The following is a 27031-nucleotide window of genomic DNA, read 5'->3' on the forward strand; positions in this document are numbered from 1 at the left end:
GGAACGATATCTTTTCTATATTACTTGTACGACCCGTGCATTTGCGGTTGGGCCACATTAAGTTTTTGGCGCCGTTACCGGGGAGTTGTTTGTTTAAGATTGAATTCTTGATTATTTTAGTCGTTTTTAGTTTTATCTTTGTTATATTTTCATTTTGTGTTTGTTTGTTCTTTTTCAGGTACTTTTAATCTTTTATGAGAAGAGCTAGAAGCACAAGTGACACATCCTTATTATTTGATCCTGAAATTGAGAAATTTTGTAAAGCCAACAAGAAAGAAACCAGAAAAAGAAAAGAAGCATTGAGAGAAACTGAATTAGAAGCAGACATGGCTGACGAAAGAATCAGAATCGATGGCGATAATGCTAGAAATGATCGAAATAATGAAAATGCAGCCCAAGGTGAAGAAGTTGTAAATGCTAATCTGCCTAGGGGAAGTATGATGGATCATGCTTTTCCTCGTTTTGATGACTTGAGAGAGACCATAGCAAGACCAAGGATTGATGCAAATAGTTACAAGATGGATTTTGGAGTTCTTCAAATGATTCAAAATTCCCAATTCGGGGGACATCCTTCTGAAAATCCACACACACATCTGAAGAAGTTTGCTATGATTTGTGATATGCGAAAACAACCTGGAGTGTCTGATGATGCAGCAAGATTGAAGCTATTCCCATTCTCTTTGAAAGATAGAGCATTGGATTGGCTTGATTCTTTACCTCACAATTCCATTACAAATTGGGAGCAACTCACTGATGCATTTCTTGCACAATATTTTCCACCTGGAAAAACTCAAGAATTGAGGAATCAAATGACAGCTTTTAGACCAAGAGAAGATGAAACTCTTTATGAATCATGGATGAGATGGAAGGAATTAGAGAGACAATGCCCACATCATGCCATTCCAAAATGGATGATAAACCAGAATTTTTACACAAATGTCACTCCTGCAATTAGAGGGATTATTGATGCTCAAACAGAAGGAGAATTTATTATGAAGCATGAAGATGAAGCTTATGAGCTACTGGAGAAAATTGCAAAGAATACTCATCTTTGGAGTAGTCCAAGAGGACCAGCTCCAACTCAAAAGAGACAAGCTGCTGGAATGTATGATCTTGATCCATTCAACATGATTAATGCAAAGTTTGATGCACTTACAAATGTCTTGGCTAAGAAGATGGAAGATTTAAGTATGTTGGTTAGTTCATCATCATCATCTGGAAGTTCACAACAAGTTGCTTATGCAGAGGGAACTACCAACTGTGGAGTAGACTATAGAGAGCAAGCAGCATATGTTGGTAATTATGGAAACAAACAAATGGGCAATCCTTACTCTCAAACTAATAATCCAACTTGGAGGAATCATCCCAACTTCTCGTGGGGAAATCAGCAAAGTCAAGTTCCAAATCAGAATTTTCAACCACAACAGCAACAAGGAATTCCATATCAGCAAAATAGGCAACCATTGCCTAATTTTCAGCAGAAAAATATGAATCCTCCACCAAAACAGCAAGTACAAAGTTCCAACACTGAAGCTTTATTACAACAGATTCTTGCTAACCAAACTAAGCATGATGAGGAGATGAGAGAGATGAAAGCAAGGCTAGAACAGATGCAAACACATAACAGAATGCTGAAAAATCAGATTGCACAATAAGCATCTTCCTCAGGTACCAAGTCTTTTAGAAAACTTCCAAGTCAACCAGAAAACCCAAGAGAGTAGTGTCAAGCTATTACTTTAAGAAGTGGGAAAGTTGTAAATAATGAGAAGAGTGAAAAAAATGAGAAAAGTGAAAATAGTGAGAAGAGAGAAAATGAGAAAGAAATTGATGAGAGTGAAAAACAAGAGAGTGCAGAAAAATGTAAAGAGAAAATTGAAGAGAAGGAAGAGAAGTATATACCTCCAAAGCCTTACAAGCCATAACTTCCCTTTCCACAAAGATTTCAAAAAGCCAAGCTTGATAAGCAATTTGGGAAGTTCTTAGAGGTTTTGAAGAAGCTATACATAAATGTGCCTTTTATTGACGCTCTTTCACAAATGCCCTCTTATACAAAATTCTTAAAAGAAATTCTCTCAAACAAGAGGAGACTTGAAGATCATGAAACTGTAGCTTTGACAGAAGAATGCAGTGTCCAAAGGAAACTTCCTCCAAAGCTCAAGGATCCAGGGAGTTTTTCAATTCCATGCCACATTGGGGAATCATGTTCTACAAAAGCTTTATGTGATTTAGGGGCTAGTGTAAGCCTTATGCCCCTCTCCATCTATGAGAAGCTCAACGTGGGAGATCTTAAGCCAACCCACATTTCTCTTCAGTTGGCAGATAGATCAATTAAGTATCCAGAAGGGATCTTAGAAAATATACCACTGAAGGTTGGAAAATTCTATATACCTGTTGACTTTGTCATCTTGGACATGGAAGAGGATTCTAATATCCTAATCATTTTGGGGAGGCCTTTCCTAGCTACAGCTGGTGCATTGATTGACGTGAAAGGTGAGAAGCTTACTCTCAGAGTTGGAGAGGGTCATTTAGTCTTCAACATTGGCAATGATAAGAAGAAGCAATATGAAGATGTAGACTGTTGTTTGAGAATTGATATAGTTGATGAGTTAGTAAAAGAGCACTTTAGAAAGAGCTATCCGAAGGCTTCTCTTGAAAGTTGTCTTATCCATGAAGGGAGTATCAATGATGAAAATCCAAAAGAGGCTGCATTTGCACAACATTTGAATAGTAATCCACCTTGTCCTATGGCACCAATCTTTCAAGTTGAGCAAGTGGAGAAAAGTAAAGCAAAACAACCATCTCTTAAAGAAAAAGATGCACCAAAGGTTGTCAAGAAAGAAATGGTCAGATTTTTAGACAAAGCAACAAGGATATTCTCATGTGATGGAAAGAAAATGAAATATAGATTCATTGAAGAACCTATAGGAAATAGAGGTAATAAATTCCAATTTCAGCCACCATGAAACATGAAAAGAGTCCAGCTAAGGACTATAAATTAGCGCTCTTGGGAGGCACCCCAAGTTCTTTTATTTTGCTTTTGTTGATTTACTTTTATTTACATTGCTTTTGTTTTTATCTTAATTCTCCCCAAATTCAATTTTTGACATTGTTGAATCTTGTCCCTTATAGATGTATTTTAATGGAGGAAGGTTGGTGAACTGCTGGGGAGTGACCCTTAACTGATATTTTGTCCTTCAACTCTCCCAAAATTGATTGATTTTTGCTGCATAACCTGTGCAAGTTTGTTACCTGGTTTATGCAGAGAAAAAAAAATGAAATGAAATTCTACAGCAAAGAAGGGTCTGCAGCAGATGACTTATGTTCTAGGTGAGGTTGGGTGTGTAACTTTTAAGTATTTGTGCTTATAATGTTAATATGGTGGTAAATGGGTCATCTTTGTAGTTTTGAGTTTATTTGGGTTGTGGGATTCAAGGTGGACATATTGCATTTTCTTGGCATAACTTGGAGAGTTCATTTCTCATTTGTGGAAAAATGCAACTTTATGCAGATTTTATTGAGTTTTATGTGTTAAATGTTGATTTGCAGAATTTGAGTCAAAATGGCATTGGTCACAAATGCCTTTTATGCAGGATTCACTTTTACAAGCATGTGTGATGTAATTTTGATGGATTTTGTATATATTGATGTGTTTTTGGTGATAATTTCTCATGATTTATGCTTAATAGAATTATATTTCTTCATTCTAGGGTATTTTTCACACTTGCAAATCATTTTCCATTGCAATCTCAATCTTGTTGAATTGTGCATAAGCAACTGCATAGCTTATGCAATCCTGCATAACCACAATTCTTGCCATTTTCATCTCTGTTGCAAACTGCATAAGGTAGTGCATAGCTTATGCAACTCTGCATAGCCACATTTTTGTCAAATTTCATACCTGTCGAGACTTGCATAAGCAGGGTGCATAACTTATGCACTTCTGCATGACTTCAAATCTTGCATTTTCTCTCTCTGTCGAAATCTGCATAAGAGGAGTGCATAGCTTATGCACTTCCGCATGACCAAAAACTCTGAATTCCAAAACTTGCCGAGAGGTGCATAAGCAGAGTGCATGACTTATGCACTTCGCATGACCACTCTCCCTGAATTTCGAAACTTGCCGAGAGGTGCATAAGCAGAGTGCATGACTTATGCACTTTCGCATGACCACTCTCTCCAAAAATCAAAACTTGCCGAGACCTGCATAAGGAGAGTGCATAGCTTATGCACTTCCGCATGACCACAAATTCTGAATTTTAAAACTTGCCGAGACCTGCATAAGAGGAGTGCATGACTTATGCACTTCCGCATGACCACATTCCCCAAAAATTAAAACCTGCCGAGAGGTGCATAAGCAGAGTGCATGACTTATGCACTGCCGCATAACCACCAACTCTAAATTCCAAAATCTGCCGAAAAGTGCATAAGCAGAGTGCATAGCTTATGCACAACTGCATGACCACATTTTCTAAACATCAAAATCTGCCGAGACCTGCATAAGCAGAGTGCATGACTTATGCACTTCTGCATAACCACAAACCCTGAAAATCAAAACCCACCGAAAGGTGCATAAGCAGAGTGCATGACTTATGCACTTTTGCATGACCTATTTCTCTGAAATCCAAAACAAGCCGAAACTTGCATAAGTTAGTGTATAAGCTATGCACTCTTGCATAATCAGTTTTTCACCCAACGAACCATGCATAAGAGGGTGCATAAGTTATGCACAACTCACTTTTCACTTATGCAGTTTTTACACAAACCCTGTTCAAATCAAAATTTCTTTTCGGCAACCATTTTTTCCCACCTCCACTTCCCGACTTTTCTGTTCACGACGTCCTTCCACTTCCATTTCTCCCGGCATTTTCCCTCTTATTCTTCTCCACTCATCTTTCCGCCGCATTAACCCTAGTTACCATCTACATCTTTCATCCTCTCCCTCACCTCCTCCATCCTCACTATCGAGAACCAATGGAGTCGCCTCCCCATTCCCCTCAAACTTCTCCTCTCCAAGTTTCGCCATTATCAATGCGACCTCCTAACCCCGATTCCCCTCCACAAGAGACACCTCCACCACCTCCCAAAGCCACCTACAAGCGGAAAATTAGGTCGAAATCTACGCGACCCATTGCTTCTGTACCTCCTCTCTCAAAACGCAAAGAACCACCCACCACCCCAATGTTAGAGCCTCCACCCAAAAATCCAAAAACTTCAGCCTCCACACCCTCTTCCAGCAAAAAGCAAACATCAGTAGCATCCCAGGTATCAAAAATACCCTGGCCCCTTCAGGATACAACTCACAAGGCAACCTTTAAGAGACTTAAAGAAAGGAGGGTACAACCCACTAGGTATATTTCTGTAGACTCTCTCCAATCACTTAGTTTATTTGACAATGTGGTTGCCTATCTTGATGGCATGGGTTGGATGGAATTTGTGCACAAGCAAGAAATTATTTATCCAGCTTTAGTTTTGGAATTTATTTCCTCATTCTCTGCCACCCTGAAATTGCATGATGTAGATTTTAAGCCAACTATGAAATTTAGATGTTTGGGGCAAAATAGAGAGTTATCATTGGATCAATTTCATAGCATTCTTGGTTTTGCAATTGATGGGCTATTTAGAGTGCCATATACAGGGGTAGAAGTAGCAAACAAAGGTATTTGGAATGCTGCTCAATTTTGGAGAATTATCACAAACCAACCTCAGACTTTTTCTGCTGGCAGATCAATCTCAAATACTAGATCCTGCACTTAGGTTTATCCATAGGCTTATTGCTAGCACTATTTTGGGCAAAGGGACTAGTTCTGGTGTTGTTGGGAAATCTGAATTATTCATGTTATGGTGTGCTTTTCACAAGGTCAAGGTTTCTCCTGGTTATTTCTTTTGTGAGCATGTGTTGCATATTGCCACCAAATCCATAGGTGACATTGTCTTGGGTGGGCTCATAACTGTCATAGCCAAGCATTTTGGTTTTAATCCTGAAGAGCATCCAATACCAGCACTTGTAGACACCTTATACTTTGATGCCACACATCTCTCCAAAGCGATTCGATTTGCCACATTCGACAATGCACAACCGATGTGGCCCAGAACCCACTGCACAACCAGAAGCCCAACCTGTCCCACCAGTCCCACAGCATTCTGCTGATCCTACACCACCCACTCAACCTGCACAGGACACCCCAACAGCTTCTGCAAAGCCCATACCTCCTACAGCTGAACCGTCCTCATCCACAGCCCCTCCTGCATTCAACACTAAAGCCTTATTCACATATCTTGAAAGGCTTAGTGATGATATATACTTTGTGGATAGGAAGCTTGACACTGGTCTTGATACCCTCAAGGATCGTCAAGATCACCTATTTGACCTTGTCATGGAAACCAGGGACAAGCAGAAAGAATTGAAGGAGATGATGAAGAAACTCATGATCTTTCTGGGAATGCCACCTCTACCTCCATCACCTCCTCTAGCACCATTATTTCGACAGCAGCCAGATGCAACCAGCCCCTTAGCAACATCTATGGATAAGGGCAAAATAATAGAACTAGATTAGTTTTTGTTTTACTTTTGTTCAAACTTGTAGGACTTTTTCTTTGTACATATGTTCAAACAATTATAGTTTGTTTTGAATTCTGTTCATTTGTTTTGAATTAGTTTGTTTTGAATTCTGTTTTTCTTAAAGTTCTATTGGATGGCCATTACATTAGTTTTTCATTGATTTTCACTGCCTTTACTGCCCTTTTGTGCATAATTATCCATATATTGATATTTTTGCATGCTTCTACTGGTGGTTGCACATTTTTCCTTGCTAATTATCATGCAGCAGCTTTTGAGTATACTGCACAGGCTGTGAATTCCCTTATGCAATTATTTTGCATAGCCTGTGCAGCCCTTTATGCCACTTATGCAGAGCTGCACAGGCTATAATTCCCTTATGCAAATGTCCTGCATAGCCTGTGCAGTCCTTATTGCCACTCATGCAGAACCGCACGGCCTATGCACCCTACTTATGCACATGTTCTGGACAGCACTTTGCTCTGCATAACCTGTGCAGCTTCTTATGCAGCCCTTTATATCTTGAATTCTCATCTACTCTATACCAGGTAACTCCTTCTTTTTGCTCTTAAATCTCACAATTCCTGGTAACTTTGAGTTTTGATATTGCATTGCTTGAGACATTGAGGACAATGTCTAATTTTGAGTTTGGGGGTGCACATTTTGATTTCTGCTTCATTTTGCACATATTGAGTATAGAGCATCTCATCCCATTCCATTTGCATATACTGTAAATATTTTACATATACATCCTTACATACATACACATAACACATTTACACACACATTATACATCACTTAGAAATTGTACATATTGCACACAAATAGATTCCCTCCATTTAATTATTTAGTTAATGCATTACTCATTTTTAGGAATCATGCATCATGCATTAAAATCTTTTGCCAAATCCCTTGAGTATTGAAAAGCTGCCTATGAGAGTGATTTGACTCACCTTTTAGTTGGGTTTGTGGATTGAAAGTTTCCTAAGAGGTGTAAGGTTTTGAAGTGTCTATCCCTTGCCTATATCTTCTTAGCCAAAAAACCACCAAACTAGTCATTTAGAGATGGAAGTGTTTAGAGGGAGTTATTGGATATAAGGTAGTCAAATGATGTCTCACCAATCCTAGAACAAATTTTCTAAACCTTTCAAGACGAAATACCAGCTTGTACTTGAAAAGAGAGATGATTAGGCATTCTTTGATTTAAACCTTCTCATTTTAAACCTTTGGCCCTTTTTCCTAATTAAAATTGACACTTGCAAACCCCTTTGAGCCTTTTTATTCCTAATTTTTCTTGAAATCCTTATTGTTACCTAGCCAATGAACCAAACACTCCAACCCTTTTTATGAGAATAATTATTTATAACATTAGGTACATAAAAAAAAAAAGAGAAAAGAAAAAAAAATGCAATAAAAGGGAGAAGAAATGCTTGTCACCTTGTAAAAGTGCTAGTATATGTGCTTTTCACCATTGTCATTCAAAATGAAAGAAATCCACCCAAAGTATTAAAAGAAATGAGTTTGGGGGTGGCAAATTTTAGGGACAATCATCAAAAGAAAATGTAAAATACAAGTTTAAAGAATCAAATGTCCCTCCATTTTTATGTGTTTTGTAAAATATGCTAGCACTTGACAATCCTCATAGTGTATTTCTCTCCCCCTTATATATAAAAAAAGAGAAAAATATATAATAAAATAAGAAATGTACCTTATATTGTCAAAAATTGAAAATATTCTCATGCTTTGAATCTTTTTACCCATCTTTCTTCTTAGCCTCATTTTAAACCCCATGGCCCCATTGCATCTCTAAAAAGACCTTTGATTTCTTGATAGTACTTGCTACATTAGTGGAGATAGGAGTAGGGAATTTGCCTATGGGATTGGAGAAATTATCTATTCATTCATTTAATTCCATCATTCTATATAAAGACACTTTGCCTATTGATTGTCCTAGAATTCCTTTTGAGCATGACTTTCTCTTTTGATTGGTTGGTTTGGAGATTTTGAATGACAATTGACTTGATGGCTAAGCGGTGAAAGCTTGGATAGGCATTAGATTCTTTGCATTTTGAAGGATGGGTATATGGATTGTTGGTATGGCTAAAGGTGTGTTAAGTTACTTTAATAGGTGATTTTCATAGCTCTTTGGATAAGGCACCCCTAAAAATTTTTTGCATCACATTTTAAAGTTTGCTTGAGGACAAGCAAAAGCTTGAGTTTGGGGGTATTTGATGCATACATTTTGCATAGTCATTTAGGTCTAATTTCATAGCCATTTTATTTTATTATTAGTCATTTTTAGCCAATTTCATTAGTTATTTAGTTAGTTTTTCATAGTTGTTAATTTTGCATTAATTTGTAATTTTTACTTTGTTTTGTAGGAAAAATGGTGTTTTTGAAGGACTGAAGAGAATTTTTGCCATTGAGGAGTGACTTCTACAGCCAAAGATGTCAAAAACAAGTTTTCAAGCTGAAATATGCATTGACCAAATTGTGCATAACTTGCCGCATAAGCTATGCAGATCTGCATAAGGAGAAAAATCACTGTTCCAATACCTGCCGAATGGTGCATAAGGAGAGTGCATGGCTTATGCAGATTCATGCCTCCCTTATGCACTCTCACGGAATTGTGCATAACCTATGCGCCAAGTCATGCAGTTTCGCATAAGTGAACAGAATACTGAAATCGCATAAGGATTTGCATAACTTATGCAGTCCACTTATGCAGTCCCACAAAGGTTTCATTAATGAGCTGGCAGAAGATTCCCTCAGAAAATCCCTCCTTAAACACACCATTTTAGGGCTCCATGTCAGAAAATGCTATAAATAGCCCCATTTCCCATTTTAGAAAGGAACAAGAAGGAGAAAAGGAAAGGAAGAGGAGAAAGAGGAGCAGCTGAAGAGACACAATCATTTTCCACACCATTTCCAACCAGATTTGGAGATTCCTTTCTTTTCTTACATTTTTCCTACATTTCTAGTGTTTAGTTTATTGTTTCTTAGCTTAGATTAAAGCTTTATTTCCATATAAACTCAATATATCTTGTAAGCATTATGGATAGTGAGTAGTTTTACATTGATTCTGGAGTAAGGGTTGTAATATTTGAGATATTTTGTGGATTTTGATTGGGTAATCCATATTTTGTGGTTTTAATGAGTTTTATTCATTTCTTGTGTGCTTAATAACATGCTTAATGTAGGATCCCATTAAGAGATGTTCTTAATCCATGGTTGAGGTACCGAAAGGAGAAGGCCTTGTGATAGATAATCAAGGAATTGGACTTAATTAACTTAGATCTAGAAATAGACTAAGGATTAAGAGGATTTATAGATTAATTAAGGAACTTAATGGGTCTTAATTAACTCTAACTCCACGAAAGTAGGATTAGATTGATTAAGGCACTCTTTGTCTCACTCGAAAGGGTATTCAAAGGATTTAAGAATTAATCTCTTTGAAACCCGTAAGTTCCACAAGATTGGATAACTAATTTAAAATCCCAAAATAGCTCGAATATGAAATCCCGAACTCCGGAATCGCCTTTTTATAATTGTTAATTTCTAATCAAATTTAATTGCTTGCCATTTTAAATTTTGCCATATTTCAACTTGCTTATTTCAAATTGATGCAATTTTAGTTTAATTAATACATTGTTGGATAGATTATTAATTTTGCACATATAAATTTCATACTCCAATACCCATCAATTTATTGCTTTAATTTCAAAATTAGTTTAATTTAGTCAACTTTTTATATCAAAAATTCAATCATTAACACAACTCCTCGTGGGAACGATATCTTTTCTATATTACTTGTACGACCCGTGCACTTGCGGTTGAGCCACATCAATTGCATTACAACTAATGGCATTTGCAAATTAAACATCACTTATAAAATATTAAAAAAAAAAAACTTCTTAGTAAGCCTGTTATTAGAATGCAAGTTGAGTTGTTGCATTTGGTTGTGAGGTACCAATTGGTTGTGAGGTCTAATTAGTATTTGAAGTTGAGTCAACTTGATTATTAATAGAAATTCCCTTTCGATGTATTTTTTTTATTAAATTCAATAGAATGATATACGCAAGATTAACAAATAGCTTGATTTAACTGAAATTGTGAAATTACCAATTGAGATTGCTTTGCAGCGAGTCTTTTTGGAGGAATTTTCTCCTTTACTCAATTGAAAAACACTGGTATGAATTCATAATAACATTTTCCCTTGCAAAGTGATATTTATATAAATTGTAAATTAATGATTAATGATAAACAATATTAATATGAAATTTAATATAAATTGCAAAATAATAAACAATGATAAACAAATTAATCATCTGCACGCTAACAAATTGTTTAATAATATCCTTTGTTGAGTTGCAAGCAGATTAGTGCATATGAGAATAACTACAATTTGACCCATTGGGTACATTAGTTAAAGGATTAGCATTTGTCTCTGCTTGTGCATTAGCTGAATCATTTCCATTTTAAACTGCTTATGGATCATTAGAAAGTTGTGTTCTAGTTTTTAAGGGATAAGTTGACTTATTAAGAGTAGATTGCTTGCATATGCTACAACTCATCGTAACCCCCTTTTTTTTTAACATTCCACCTTGTTTATACACTTTCTTTGGTTTATCCTTACTCTTAACTCTCCTTTTTTTAGGTCTCCCTAGTTGCTTCTTGTAATTAGGTGGGTCAACAGTCTTAAATTCATTAACTCTCCAGATTTTTTTACCCCTCATAGGTTGAATAGAGTACTTATAGCTACTAATTACAGTAAGTCTCTCTGTGATACCAGTGAGCTATAGGCTGCATTGGATCATTTTTTTCATAAAATGGTGCACAAATTGCATGAGGGCAGGAAAGTCCTGTTAAATCCCATGCCCTGCATGTATAAACCCTATCATTCAAGAATATTATGTGCCTGTCTCCTTTAAGTGTTATTTCAAAACCATTATCTCCATTAAACTCAAGTCTGTAATGACTTGACACATTTAAGATTTTTTTCATACTTCCTCATACAATCAGAGCTTTACTCATTGATCCATTTACTCATATTCTTTCTATTCCCAGCAATTTTTTTTATCACATGAATTCTAATATTCTTGAATCCATGAGTTAAATATCTCAGATACATTATTATCAACCATGTCAAACTTACATCTACTACTACAACATACCCTAACCTAATTCTAAGGGGTGTAGTGAAGTAATTCTTTAACAAATTTCTTACTATGAGAGGCCAGCCTTTTTAAATTATCCTTGAATTCTTCTTCATAATAACTTCATGCACAAGCAAAAAATTTTTCTTTTTTCAATTCTCCACCTTTCCATATCTTGCACCAATTTGCATATATATGTCTAGCACAATATCTATGTTCAGCTTGTGGCAATATTTCTTGTATTACTGGAATTAAGCCCTACAAAGAATAGAATGGAAACATTATGTTATATAAACACCCGTTTAAAATCAATAAAAACAACTCTAAAAATGTAATAAACAAAATAGAAATAAATCATAGGATACCTTTTGCATGTCTGATGCAATTGTAACTTTTGAACCATCACCCAAATCAAGCTGTGAAAACAACCACTGATGAAACCAACTCTAATTATTTTTGTTTTCTGATAAACACATTGCCCATGTAATAAGATACATATGATTGTTGCCATCCTTCACTATTATGATTTTTGCCATCTTTCCCTATTGTACATAAGACCTGCCCTTTACATAATCTTTTTAAAAAACTCTCATCCATTCCAATTATAGGCTTATAACCACTAAGCCATCCCTGCCTACAAGCTGCTAGACATACAAAACATCTGTCAAATATTCCCTTACCATTCCTTAACCCTTCCTTATTTAGCTCCTCAATATGAAAAACAAATCCTAGGTTAGATCTTACAATCTTAGATGCATAAACCCAAGGCATGAATACTCTTATTTTTAACTCTCATCCATCTCCCTCAATTGCAATTTCTTAGCCCTCTCTCACTTTGAGTAGCTCACATGAACCTTTAATTCCACCTTAGCATAGTGCTTCAACACTTTAACTTTTGTGTTAACATTTTTCTGAATCCTACTCTTAAAATAATTTGCTAAGTATTTAGCACTCACCCTTGGATTCTTAAAGATCCTAACACACTTGTGTTTTGCATTTAGTGTTTTAGCAACTAAGGGATCATCTTTAGTCCTTCTACTCACCCATATCACAAATGGACAATTCTCTTAACAATTAACCCTAATTCTATTACGCTCATTCTTTGTATACCTTATCTTTACCCTTCTAGCTATTGCATACTTGGCAATTACATTCCTAAAATCAATACCATCTAAAATCTCCATACCCAAACTAAAATATGGTTCTTGTGCTTCTCCATCATAGTTAGTTCTTTTGCTTTTCCTTCTCACAAACTCATCTCTGTCCTCATCAGAATCTTCATCATTTGACTCAAATGATCCTGAATCATCAAATGATACGTACTTGCTCTTATTACTATCACTATCACTATCACCATTATTATTGCTACTATAACTCTCATCCTCCTCAAGCTTATCATTAATTTCTTCTCCTACTAAAGTCTCACTATCACTGTTAGGAGATACTAAGCTTTTTGTCCTTCCTTTTTGAAGCACTTTTCTATCCCACTTCTTTATTAACCGATAAACCCTCACTGTTTTGCCCTTGGTTATCCTCTGCCCTACCATTACTTTCATCTAAACCATTGGATACACCTAACCATCTATTTCTGTGTCCTTATAGTTATTACCATTATTTATATCCATCTTAAACCCACTACCTTATGTCTCATAAAAGTTGTCATAGCTAACTTGTTCTTCCACTCTCTCACCCCATATCCTTTCCACTGCACTTTCTCCAACCCCAAGAGTATAATTTTCCACTTTAGGAGCAATATCTATATTACTTACAATACTTGGCAGATATGGAAAATCATAGCTTAAGTTCAGCTGGCTAATAAGATGCTCAACCTAAAAATGAAGTTCTTTAATATTCTCAAAGTACTGTATAATGTAATTTATAGCAGAATCATCACTTAATAGAATTAAGCCATCCATCAAAGATGTAAATGGCTCGGCTATCCACATCTTAGCCACAATTTTATATTTCAAGTTTTTTTCTAAACTATGTCTATTTTATCCAAGTAGCTTAAATAATCTGTATTGAAATTATCAACTATATATAGATCACCTTCTTCATATTCATGAACCCCATCTTTCTCAATAAATGTCCCCCCATGATGAAATATAATATCAACCCATAAGTCCATCACCAATCTGCATAGCATAAATTCCATAACCAACATTGTATAAATCACACTCTTTTAAGATTTTCTTTATAGTAAACAAATACTAACATAAGACCAAAAATTTTCCTATTTTTTAATCACCTAGCAAAATCACACTATTTAATATATTATAAAGTGCACTATTTAAGATACTCACAGCAAGACAAAAAGAGGGACTGCAAGCAAAGCTGTAACCCGCACACACACAAAAAAGACATAATAATGTCATAAATTCCCTTAAACCCAATACTATTTACACACCTTTTAACCTCATTTCTCAGTCATTAAATATATTAAAGAACTATTGTAGTCAAAATAGATCACACACAACACACATGCAAATGAAAATGACACTTTTAATGTTTGTAAAATGGGTTACCTTTCGACGCAAGGCCTATTATGACTAAGACTTGATTCCCCTTTTGCACTTGTGCTACTGCTCTTCCCTTACCAAGATTATCGTCTTCCTCAATATCAATTGTAGACCTAAGAGTTTCTTTCCAGTGAAAGTTACAGAGAAAATCACGATGATTTCTCTTTTGACATTGGGGATTTTAGTTATTTAGTTAGTAATGTTGTGTAATGTGGGAATTGTAGCCGCCCAAACTAATAAGTGGGTTTGTAACTACCCAAACCAGGGGCTGTTATCAGTGCTAGGAATCGAGTCAGCTCAATGCTGTCGGAATAAGCCTAAAAACCTGTTAAATATAAATATATCTCTGTATCTCACAATCTAAGCATACTTCCAACCATTACATTTTAGTTTTCTCATTCATAATTAACATAAAATTGGCTCAGAATTTAAACCTTTACATACATAAAATTACTAAAGTGTAATTAGTTCATACATACATACTCATATGAGGAGTTAGCTTAGATTTCAACCATTCATAATTACATCACTTATACTTAAGTGCAACATCTATCAAAACTTGAATAGCAGCACCGTAACTATTCCTTTACATATTATATGTCCACTAAACGTACAACATGCATATAAAAACTCTACAACTACTCTTGCTGCTCAACTCCAATGAACTCTTCTATTCCTGCACTCCTGCACTTGGGGTTAAGGGAAAGGGGTGAGCTTACATAAGCTCAGTGAGTAAACTAACCAACATCAATTAATTATAAGATTCATTTCATGTATATGCAATGCATCATCCAAATGAGTTTTTACATCATAAACATTCCACATAAGATAGACTTATCACCAGTGATTTTCTAGATCCAATATGCTCAGTTCATATAGAGGCTTCTTAGGACTTTCGCTTAATTTATCCAATGTTCCAATGTGCCCCGGCTCATACAGAGGCTCCTCAGGATTTTTGCTTAAAAGTAGTGCGTCAGGGGCTTATTAGGCCTCACCTAGTCTTACCACCATAGATCATGCATGATTACATCATAAACATAATATATACATAACATAGGGGGAACCAATGGGTCATCCAAATTCCATCATGCATCAACAACAATTATGCAAAAATGCAACATATTTGTGCTTTAGATACATACACCCTAGTTAACAATGAAATGATACATGTGGATAATCATGAATTATATTTAAATAATTTACATTTATTAGTGTTAGAGTTATTCACCTTTTGTAGCCTATTAACCACCTAACACGAACAGTAGCTAGTCTCAGATCTTTAGTTTCATGAATCCCTTAATTTTGATCTTACAAACATTGGAACCTAAGAAGTTATTTGAAGCTCCAGAACTCTATACACATATCAAATATCTTATTCTATGCCCTTAGGAAACATAAAACTTTAAAAAACCAACTCAAGGCTCCCTAAACATGATCCAACCATACCAACACCTATTTAAGACCTTAAACAACTCAAAAACTTCCTCCAATCTAACATGCATTCAAATCAAGGAATGAATATTTAAGTTCTCTCAAACTTCATTCCACAAACTTCAAAATACAATTCATCCAAGAACTCAATTAACATTATTCTCTTCAAATACTAACCAAAACATGCTTATAAACTCTTTAAACCTATCAAAAACTTGTAAAAGAACATATCATTAAAAACAACATAAAAAATTTTTCATGAAACAATCCTCCTAACAATAAAAGTTTCAAAACTATAAGGATCTCATATGCAAAACCAATTGCTACCTCTTGCCCATGTGAACATACCAAAAACTATACTGAAAACAAAAGAAAAAGTACCTTTCTCTCTTGGGCTTAAGATTGAGAGAGAAAGAGAAATGTTGAGAAAGCTTCAAAAATTCTTGAACTCCTTGAGCTTCCCAACAAAACCCAAGCGTTCAAGCTTTCAAAACTTCAACTTAAAAGAACTTTAAGAATGAAATCCCTTTTTGCATGCAACAGAGTTTGGGAGAGAAAGAAAATCCACTTTTTCATTGAAACTGAATTGAAATGGGCTTTTTATACCCCTATTGTCGAGGAGACTTTCGACCGTTGAAAGCCCAGCTTTTCAGTTGCCGAAATTTATTCTGTCTAAATGATCATTTGAATAGTAAAAAAATTTCAGTCATCGAAAGTCTATCATTCGGCTGCCAAAATTCCTTCTCCTCAAAACACACTTAAAACTTTTTTTTTTTTTATCAAAACCATTAAAATATTTTCATTCATAAATACATTTTGAATACACATACACACACACATATATACACTTCTACCACTATTCTCTCATTGATGGAATCTTCAAATTCATTAGAATATTCTATATATGATAGAAATTTTGACGTCGGAAATTATTGGGTGTTATAGGCTCTCTTCACTATTTTCAATGATTAACACCGTTTAACTTCTGTTACCTTCGGTGCAATATGGGCCATTTTAAATAGTTAAAAGGGTCAATTGGACTAAAAAAAAAGTTTAGGGTGGAAAATGACTATTGGTAATAGTTCAGGGTGCAAAATGGGTCTTTATCCTATATTATAATTTACCTAACTACTTATTATAACATTAAGAGAGTAATTATTAAATAATTTGTAATTTAAAATTTATAACTTAATCATAATTTCCTTTCAAAAAAAAAAACTTAATCATAATTTAAAACAATTGAATAACTAATTAATAAAAATAAATAAAATTTATTAAAATTAAATAAATTATATTTTACAAATAAATTGGTTCATATGAGCAATATAACATGATTAATATTAATCAAAGTAATAATATTTATCATTTATTAATTGTACTATAAAAAATAAAAAAAAATAAAAAAATTGAACATTAATAGAAATTTCTTGTTTATCAAAATTATATAAATAAAATTTTATTTTATTTTTTATAAATATATGTGTGTGAACATGAAATTAAAATTTTTATCTTTCTATAAAAAAAGTAAGATAATAATTTTTAAATAATCAATTTAACAAAAAAAATCTTGATTTTTAGAGAAAATAATCATTTAAATTATAAAAATTAAAAAATAGTTATATAATAATGATGCCTAAAAAAAAATGAAAAGAGAATTAATTTAGTATTAAAAGATGATAATTAATAATTACAAAACAAGACAAATTTTTATAGAAATGCGGCAATTCTATAGAATGCCTATGTACATGTATATATATTTCTCACGTCAAGTCCTTCTCTTTCAGAAAACAGTCACTTCCACCACCTCCGCGTCACTTACCACCGTGAGTAGTGGCTTCATTTCATTGTTTAATGTTACCGCCGGCAATTACATCCCATCTCCGGTACGCCTCTCTCTCTATCTCTCTATTTTTATCTGTGATTTCATTTTCAATCTAAATAGAAATTGGTTTGGGTCTTCTTTTGGCTTTGTGTGAAAGGGTATTTCGTTTTTGTGTTGTCTAGCATGGCCAAAGGCATATTCTAAAGTTTTTTAGTCCGGGTAAATTCTTGACTTCCATAGCGAATGCAAGTTATATAGTACTTGGAAACTGTTACATTTCACTTTTCTCCTAAATTTGCCTGATACAATGTTTGGGGGAAGATTTTTGAGGTTAGATATGGGTTTTAAAATAATAAGCTTGTATGGAGCAAGATTTTTTTAAAGAACGTAAGGGTTTTGGAGGTTTCAAAATGTCCAAAAATATCACTTTTTCAACCCACCAACTTGGAGTGTTGGTAGGTTTTGATACCTTCCATTCCATTAGCTTACCTTACCTTTGAAAAACCTCCATACACTCCACATAATGTGAGAGTTTGGGTTTGGTTGAGTCCTGCTACAGTTTACAGAGCAGAATTTGCCAATCAATTATTTGGTTCTTTTTCTTTCAAATAATTTCAATAAACAAGCTCTAATTCATTTATTTTATTGTATGTTTGTTAATTTATTTATCTCTCTTTTAGGTCGTGTGTTCTACATCATATTAAGGAACAAAGTACCTGGTTGGTATATTTGATTAGATTCTGATATTCGTTTCTCCTGTTGGTAGTCGTGTATAGAATGAGGAGGAGACTAAATGCAGGAAAATCACCATCCCCTAAACTCACAGCTGAAAACTATGATCTCTCCAAACAAGGAGGTGGAGGAGGAGAAGAAATAAAATCCCAGAAATCTAACATCTTTTCCTCTTCAAAGAATATCTTTGCAATGTGTTTGGCATTTCGAATAGCAAATTCTCTGCTGATACAAACATATTTCAATCCAGATGAGCACTGGCAAGCCCTTGAAGTTGCTCATTGCATTGTATTTGGGTAAAATTTTCAACTTTCTATTCTATTTGGAAGATACATGCTTGATTTTGGTAGCAGAATTTAAGGTCTCTAAATATTGGAAGCAGTTCGAGTTTGGTAATTGGTACTTAGATTTTGCAAGTACACTTTTTCTTCTTTATCAAATTATCTAAAACATATATGCATTTTGGGGATTTTTTTATATGAAAGAAATTTTATTAAGACAGGAAGAAAGGAGTTAACATTGTTAGGATAAGGTATCCACCTAAGTACCTAACCTAACGATAAAAAACAATACAAAATGAATAATTCTAGTAAATAAAAAAGTAGTGCTATCCAATCAAACTGGGCAACACTTAGATGCTCTCCTGAAAGCCCTTGAAGAACAGGCCTAAGACATGTTAGTAAAATTTTACTCAGTTCAATTTCTGGAGCACTATTTTGCTCCTACAATGTGAAAGTTAATTTTTTATTTTGGTGGAAGTGCTTTTAAAGTGGTCACTAAAATGTGTCTAAAATGGCAGGTATGGTCACTTGACTTGGGAGTGGAAGAAGGGGATCCGTGGCTATTTGCATCCATTGGTGTTTGCTTTGCTGTTCAAAATTCTTGCAGTGTTAGGTCTTGATACTCCATGGTTTATGGTAAAATAAGCTATGTGCTTTTGTGCTTTAATGTTTAACATGAAATTAGTTACATATTCAATTTATATATATCATAATGCTTGATTAAAATAAGTTTTCGTAAAGCAATGATCAAGATTCTTATGGTTTTTATAATTTATTGATATGTTTTCCTAAGACAGTTATATATTATATATATCCATTAGAATGGGTAAATTTCAGCGATAGCAGCTGAACTTAAGACACTTTAACAACGAGGTACCTAAATTTCAATTTGTAATATAAAACTCATCCAACTTCAATTTGATGCACATAAAACTCCCTTTTACCTTCAATAGCAGGTTTCCCTATTATCTTTGCTAATGTGGCATTTGTCAAATTAAAAAAAAATTATATTTTTTCTCTTATCTTTCTCTATTGATTTGACACTTACCAAAAAAATTTAATTTATAATAAATTTAATTAATTTCTCTCTCTACCTTTTCTCTCTCCCCCTTGTTCTCTCTGTCCATGATCCCTCCCCTCCCTCTTCAATCACTTTTCTCCCCTCACTGATGCCACATAACATTTACATTTATAGTTCACTTTCTAATATAAAGGCTTGCCTATTACCCTTATTATTATTATTTATAAAGTTCTCTGAAAAATTGAGTGCATTTACAAGTCACAAGGAGCAGGATAACAATTGCTTTCATTTGCATAGTTCATTTTTTTATGTTGCACTTGGATCAAATGAATATGGAATTCATTTTATTTGTGAATGCTTTTCATAAGAAGAATTTATTTGTGAATGAATTTTCATCTTTGGAATTTTATGTATCAATTATAGAATCTATTTTAAAATTGTACTACTACTGGTTTGTGTTGTTGTTTGTTCAAAATTTATTTGCAAATTCTAGTAATTTTGACTGAATTTGGCTTAACTGCTCAAGTTTAACCAAACATGTCATGTGGGGATTTGTATTTAAATTCTATAAAATTTGATGGAATTCTTTTATAACAAACAAGCTCTTAATCAGACAGTGGCTAGCTATTTTTACTTTCATTGCTTCCAAAAATGAAATAAATTTTAGGTGAATGGAATAGCTGTGATTTTCTTTGTTGCTATTTAAAGGTGTATTCTGTTGTTGTTTGAAAATGTATTTATATCTTTTGTCTCCTGCTTTGTAGACCAAGGCTCCACGAATGCTGCAAGCACTGTTTTCTGCAGTTGGTGATCTGTACTTGTACAAACTTTCTTATGCTCTCTTCAATTATTCTGTAGCAAATTGGGCAGTATCCTTCTACTATGAATCTCGGTGTGTGTGTTTCAAATTAAAATATATTTGTTTTATATTTCTTTTCCATTTGCTGCCTGAAGCTTCTTATCCTTGATTAATACATATTAAAAATCATGTGCTTGAAAGATTATGTACTTAACTGTACTGCAGCTCTTCTCTCAATTAGCAAACTGGTTCATGTTTTACTGCTTCAATCGTACATTGTCCAATAGCTTGGAAACTGTTCTTACACTGGTGGGTTTGTACTTTTGGCCCTGTATGAGAGAATATCCTAGTAAAGTATCATTAGTTTCAACAAGGAAGTGGGGTTTGACCGTAGCAGCATTAGCTTGTGCAATTCGACCAACAAGTGCTATCATCTGGGTCTATGTTGGCCTTCTTGAACTGTTTGTCACACTTGATAAACTGAGATTCATTATTCTAGAGGTGTTTCCCATTGGGTAGGTTTTAATGCATAGTTTGTCACTTTGTTTTTCTTTTTGGGTTAAAATGCTCAACTTTGAACTTTCTGATTTTCTTTTATGTCTTTTATGATGACTTTTCCCTGCTTTTGTGTTGAATCATCATTTGGTGATATAGTTAATTTGATTGCACAGTTTGACTAGCCATATTCAGATTTTATGGAAGTGCATGAAATATGAGGACATTAAAGCTTATCAACTGTAACATTAATGATAAACATGGTTGGATGGCAGTAAACTTAACCTTATTTTAGGTGCAATAATAAGGAAGAAGCATTTGAAAGGTTGGTGAATGTAGGAGTAGGACAACTTGCAGGAATGATATTCAGTCTTCGTTTTGGATTTATTTTAAGGAAGGAACAAATAGAAACCTGGGTAGACAACTAGAATTTATTACAAGAATAACTATAATGACAAACTAGCACAAAGGGCCTGTTTGATTTAACTATTGGAAACAATTGATAGCTGATAACCGATAGTTGTTACTGTTAGTTGATAGCTGATAACTGATAGTTGTTACTGTTAGTTGATAGCTGAATACTAATAGCTGACTGTAGTTGATTTATGTTAAGTATTTAGTAAAACTATATCTAGTTGTTGTTGTTGATATATAAAATGACTAATAAGAATATATCCTATAATTTTTATATTTATTGAAATAAATATACAATTATTAATTTATTATGTCACATAATTTATTTTATTATTAAAATATTCATATAATTATTAATTTATTATATTATATCATTTATTTTATTATTGAAATAGATAAATAAATAGTATAAAAATTATTTTAATATTTTTATAATTAAAATAATGTTATCAGGGCGAAAGGTGACAAGGTACCCTATAGCCTTAGGCAAGAAGCGAGACGAGAACCTTTTTGAAGTAAGGCGCTATAGCCTATATATATATATATACATACACACACACTTTTAACTAGTTTAATAAGTAAAAAGCATATTAAAAAGAAAAAAAAAAACATATTATTTGCATCATGTCTATTGAGGAACTAGAACACTAATGAGAAATGTATAAAGTGATTGCAAGGAAGGCCACATCAAGTCATCAACTCAATTATCTTCACAAATCAATCAAAATGCATATCACAAATTGAAGAAAGTGACCTATACACCTTTAACCAATTTGTATTGTTGTACAAATAATGATATTTATAGTTATATGATGATAAGGATAAACACACAACAAACTAAACTTAGCTATTTGTTATAGTAAGTGTGTTACAACAGATTACTCCTATAAAAAACAGTTTATCTTCAGCAAGTAGCCTATTCAATTAGGGAGAACTTAAAATAAAATTGTTATTATATTAGCAAAAAAAAAATCATATCACAAATTCACATTCCTTATCTAACAAAATGCATATCACAATATCCAAACAGTAGAATAGAAGAATTGAAGAAGAGAGAGGAAGGAGGAGAGAAAAAGAAGAAAATAAGTAAAAAAGATAAAAAAAAAAGAAGGGCAAAACAATGATATTTCTGTGTGAGGGGAGAACAAAATAGAAGAAGAGGAGAAGAAAGAGAGGAAAGAAGAAGAAGAAGAAGAAGAAGAAGAAGAAGAGAGAGAGGAAGACATACCCGATTGAAAGAGCTACTGTAGGAGAGAGGAGCTGCTGTGGGAGAGAGGAGAGCTGCAGCTGCTACGTTCTCGTTTGCGCGACAGAGAATGAGGTAGGATAACTAGGGTTTTAATTTTAGTTGGATTAAAAAAATATATTAAAAATGAAAAAAAAAATTGCCGTTCCTTTCAAAAGGTGCCACCTCAACACTCCTTGCCTTTGTCGTTGAGGCGGCCACCTCTTGGAAGCCAAGCGAGGTGGTACTAGGTAAGGCGCTAGAGGGTCGCCTCGCCCTGCCTCGCCCGGCTCCTTTGGTGCCTTTAACAACACCGAATTAAAATATATCAAATTTAATTTTAAATCAATTTATAATGCCCTTCAATTAATATATTTAAAAATATTTTTTCAGCAATATTTTAATAATAATATCAAGTAAATCATTTTATCCTTTATAGTTACAAAAATTTTGTAAAAAAATTGAAAAATAAAAAATATAATTATATATTTAATTTTTTTTTATTTAAGTTATTACATGGTATTTAGCATTGTTTTACAAAATGAAGGAACACTAATTTTTAAGTTGATTAAATTAATGCTTATCAATAAATTGATTAACTTAATATGAAGTTATTATGTACATGGATAAAGCTACAAATAGTGCGTCCCAACAAAGGACTTCATTGGAGGAATAAAAAAAAAAAAACAAATCGATTAAAGGACTTTTACCCACATGCTTTTAATATTGGGGTTATTTTTGTCAAACAATAAAAAAAATGGCGTAACAGTTCATGAATTGCTCTATTTGTAGAGCCAATAAAAAAGGCAGTTGGTATTTTATCAGCTATTAGCTGCCTTTTTAAAGAGTTAATCAAACAGATTGGTTCAGCTGATTGAATGTCCATGAGCTATCAGCTGCATCTAATAGCTAAATCAAACACCCCCAAAAGAAAGATGAAGGGAAACAAATTATAATGGAATTTGCAGAGTAATTAAGGCGCCGTGAACAAAAACCATGAAGAGTAAGTAAATGTTTTTGGCCTCACACCTAAACTTCCTTACGCATTATGCATGAGTTTCCATTAGCATCATGCTTAGGATTGAATTACGTAACACAATCCAAGAACAACAATTGCAAGAAATTTTTATTGACTGATACTAAGCAATAAGCATTACAAGCATTGATATTTATATATTCAAATTAATCTTAAACCTTTAAGACTTTGGACACTCCGTGAAAGAAAAATAATAGGATTATTGCTATCCTAAATGAATAATTAGTCAAAATGAAAATAAAGACTCCAAAAGACATCTAGACAGCTTTTTAGAAAAGTTGGAAAATACAAAAATACTCCTAAGACTTAGCTAAGACTCTTAAAGGACTAGGAGGCACTGTATATCATCCCAAGGGACCTATATTAAATCTGGAGCATAATTCTAAAATTTTCCTTTATTCATTAATCTTGTTTTTATAAGGTGAAGGTTTATGCCAATCAAAGTCGGATTCTTACAAAACAGCATAGAATCTACTCTACCATCATAGTCTGGAATTTCTTATTTGAGCTTCTTAGTGATGTCACTTACTGTATCTTGTAGTTGAAATTGTCTCTATCATGTCTAGATGCATCTAGAATATCTTGACTAGCCCCCATTTTGTAGGTGCTGCTCCTATTGGTTGCTTGCTAGAATTAATAGAAGAAAGCATGTTAAGCAACTTATCTAGCTTAGTCCTTATTCAACTGATCCAATGTCATCTTTATGTCTTCATGAATCAAACATTGAATCTATTTCAGTGTTTTTTTACAGTTTTGTGTGTGGTTATGGTGTTGTTTTTCTTATAGTTTGTTTATGGTATCAGGGGTTTGGTGCTTGGTCTTTCTTGTTTGTTGGATCGTTTGATGTATGGCTCGTGGGTCATAGTGCCTCTTAATTTTCTTAAGTTCAATTTTCTTTCTTCTGGCGGAGATTATTATGGAACTCACAAGTGGCACTGGTACTTCTCTCAGGGATTTTCTGTTATGCTCTTCACTTTCTTACCATTTGCAATAGCTGGCAGTATCAAGTCTAAATGTTGGAAGCATTCTGGTCTCATTGCATGGGTTATCGTTCTTTACAGTTTATTGGGCCACAAAGAATTCAGGTAACATACTGACAATTTTTTTTTTCCTGTATGAAATTTATAGTTTATCCTTCACCTGGCAACTCAAGTTCTAAAATGCAACTCATCTTTTAATTAACCGTGAGCTATAGGTTTGTCTTGCCTGTGCTGCCAATAGCTTTGATATTCTCTGGATATGCATTGTCTGTTATGGCAAGACCTGATTCTCCACGTGTGATGAGGAAAGGTTCTTCAAACAGTTATACCAAATGGCCTTCAAAAGTAGCATTTGCCGTCATCTTCTTGTTAGCAACCAATATTCCAATGGCATTCTATATGAGTTTGGTTCATCAGGTAAATGAGATCCCACATTCTCTCTTTTCTTGACATGAAGCTAATTAGAAGCCATTTAATGTAACAGCTTCATACGGCCCATTGCTTTAATGTTAAGACTTCAGAATTAAGAAAATGTTACAATTGATTTTATTTTTATTCTTCTTTTATTTCCTTTTATCCGCACAATGTTATTTGTGCAATTAAAATAGAGAAGTTTCTATGTTTACCTGGAAAGAAAGAGAGTGAAGGTGATTGGGGGAAGAAAAACTCCCCAGAAAATTTTAGTTTGATACTATTTGCTTTCTCTGTGGTTCTCTTTTTGTTGATACTTTCAAGCATCATGACAGAGGGGAACCGAGGATGTAATGATCTATCTATCCAAAGAAGCCAGCAATGAGAAAGTGAAGAGTATCCTATTCTTAATGCCCTGCCACGCCACACCTTACTTCTCCACTCTCCATCACCACCTGCCCATGCGTTTTCTAGACTGCACACCAAGGTTTGGACTGTCAATTTGGTCGGAGCTTTTTTTTTTTTTTGTTTTTGTTTTTCTTTTTCTTCTTGTGTTGCAATGCTGTACTCAAAATTTTCATTTTGGCATGATATCTCATCCGCCAGTGAAGAGAAAGGAATCCCTGATGAGTCAGATCGATTCATGTTGGATCCTGTTGGTTTTGCATCAGAATTGGCCAAAAACTGGTCTCTGCCTAGTCATGTTGTATTATTTGAATCTAAGGAGAGACTCTTGAAGGATTTCCTTATTTCACGTTCTTTCAAAGAGGTAAGCGCGAGCTTTTACTTATGTATTGTATGTATAGTTTTTCTATCAATCCGCTATGTATTTCTCTTCTTTTCTTAGTCAAGCGTATAATATAATTGCAGATAAGGAGGTTTTTCCATTCTCACTTCAAGGTGGACCGAGATCTTCAAGCATCAGTTGTTGTGCATGCTTTAAATGATTGAATTCAATTGTTTCCTGCAACCAGTCTTTGTGTCAGAACCTGCCTTCTAAGGATTATATAATTCTTTCTTCTTCTTCTTCCCCAATAGAACCAAATTTACTGTTAAAAATATTAGATTTGAATAATCTGATACCCAAAACAGCTGAGATGCATTGCACTTCACCAAGGGGAATTTGAAGTTCTATCGCTGTACATTGCTATTTTCAGATAATTAGATTATTATTGTTTATTATTATTTAGTGCAATCTCAAATTGTGATACCATTCCTTTTCTGTACACCATTATTTAAGAAATGGTGCCCTGCAATAATTTTCTTCATTGGCATCTGGAACTTTGTCATTTTGAAATTTCTCATTGCAACCATAAGTTTTGATGTCAGCTTTGTGGGCAATAATCCATCATGCAAAGAACTTGTAAGCAAGAATCAAATATGTATGGCATTTTTAGAGGCAAAAAAGAAAACCCCTTTTCGTCAAGGATATTGGTACTATGATATGACAATAGTCAATCGCCCAAAACAAGTCAATGACAATGCCAAAACTCTGTTGCCATAGAATGGAACAAAATGGCAGAGTCTAAAATTGTGATCTTTGCTGGAGCAAATGAATATTTCGAATTTGGGAGGTAAGGAAAAGCAAGGCCGTGTACCAAAGAGTGAAGGTAATTTTTATAGCTAGTCAAGGCAAGAGTCCATGTGAGACAATTGAATGGATGGAGGTGAATGAATGGGTTAAAGTAAGAGTCTCTTGAACCAACCATTGCAAAAATGTTAGAACTAATCAATTAATTAGTTGTTCTTTCACCCTTATATACTCTTTTAACTTGTTTCTTTTTAATATGGACTCTTGACGCCCTCATCCCTCAATTTTCCCCTACCTAATGAAAAAAAAAAAAAAAAAAAGGAGGATGGTGCATGCATCTTGATTAACATTATGGGCAAAAGGAGGTGGCAACTTTTGCAACTTGGATAATTAGGCTTCTTAACAAATACATAACTGAATGAACTCTATATGTGGAGGGACTCTTCAATATATCAAGTTTTTTCTAGTTTCCTGTTCTCTCTTATGCTATGTAATGGAGATGCCAACTTGCAGATGGTGATAGAAACATTTCTACAACTTGATAGCTTATTCAAGTTTAATATGGTTGTCGCACAAACATTATTTATGTTGGCATATATATATATATAAAGATTGTTTTTAT

At 34.0% G+C, this 27031-nt stretch overlaps 1 protein-coding gene and 1 non-coding gene across 5 annotated transcripts; one reads left to right on the top strand and one right to left on the bottom strand.

Moving 5' to 3' along the window:
* Positions 1-794: 794 nt before the first annotated feature.
* LOC131169543 (small nucleolar RNA R71) lies at positions 795-901 on the bottom strand. The gene has a single exon (XR_009140478.1). It is a non-coding gene; the product is annotated as a small nucleolar RNA R71 (small nucleolar RNA).
* A 16520-nt stretch (positions 902-17421) lies between these two features.
* Positions 17422-26067, top strand: LOC110656509 (mannosyltransferase APTG1). 4 transcript variants are annotated; one of them, XM_021813335.2, is made up of 10 exons: positions 17422-17545; positions 18251-18512; positions 19016-19133; positions 20283-20387; positions 20543-20832; positions 24291-24572; positions 24683-24884; positions 25214-25365; positions 25485-25647; positions 25749-26067. In XM_021813335.2, exons 2-10 carry the CDS (start codon positions 18262-18264, stop codon positions 25827-25829), a joined length of 1644 nt encoding a protein of 547 aa, XP_021669027.2. In that variant the 5' UTR covers positions 17422-17545; positions 18251-18261; the 3' UTR covers positions 25830-26067. The 4 variants fall into 4 exon arrangements, with proteins under 4 accessions (XP_021669027.2, XP_021669024.2, XP_021669028.2 ...); XM_021813332.2 differs by having other exon boundaries at positions 17440-17545; positions 18165-18512; XM_021813336.2 differs by having other exon boundaries at positions 17441-17545; positions 18261-18512.
* Positions 26068-27031: the final 964 nt, after the last annotated feature.

The sequence above is a fragment of the Hevea brasiliensis genome, chromosome 1, assembly GCF_030052815.1.
Source record: "Hevea brasiliensis isolate MT/VB/25A 57/8 chromosome 1, ASM3005281v1, whole genome shotgun sequence".
In the NCBI taxonomy this organism is placed as follows: Eukaryota; Viridiplantae; Streptophyta; class Magnoliopsida; order Malpighiales; family Euphorbiaceae; genus Hevea; species Hevea brasiliensis.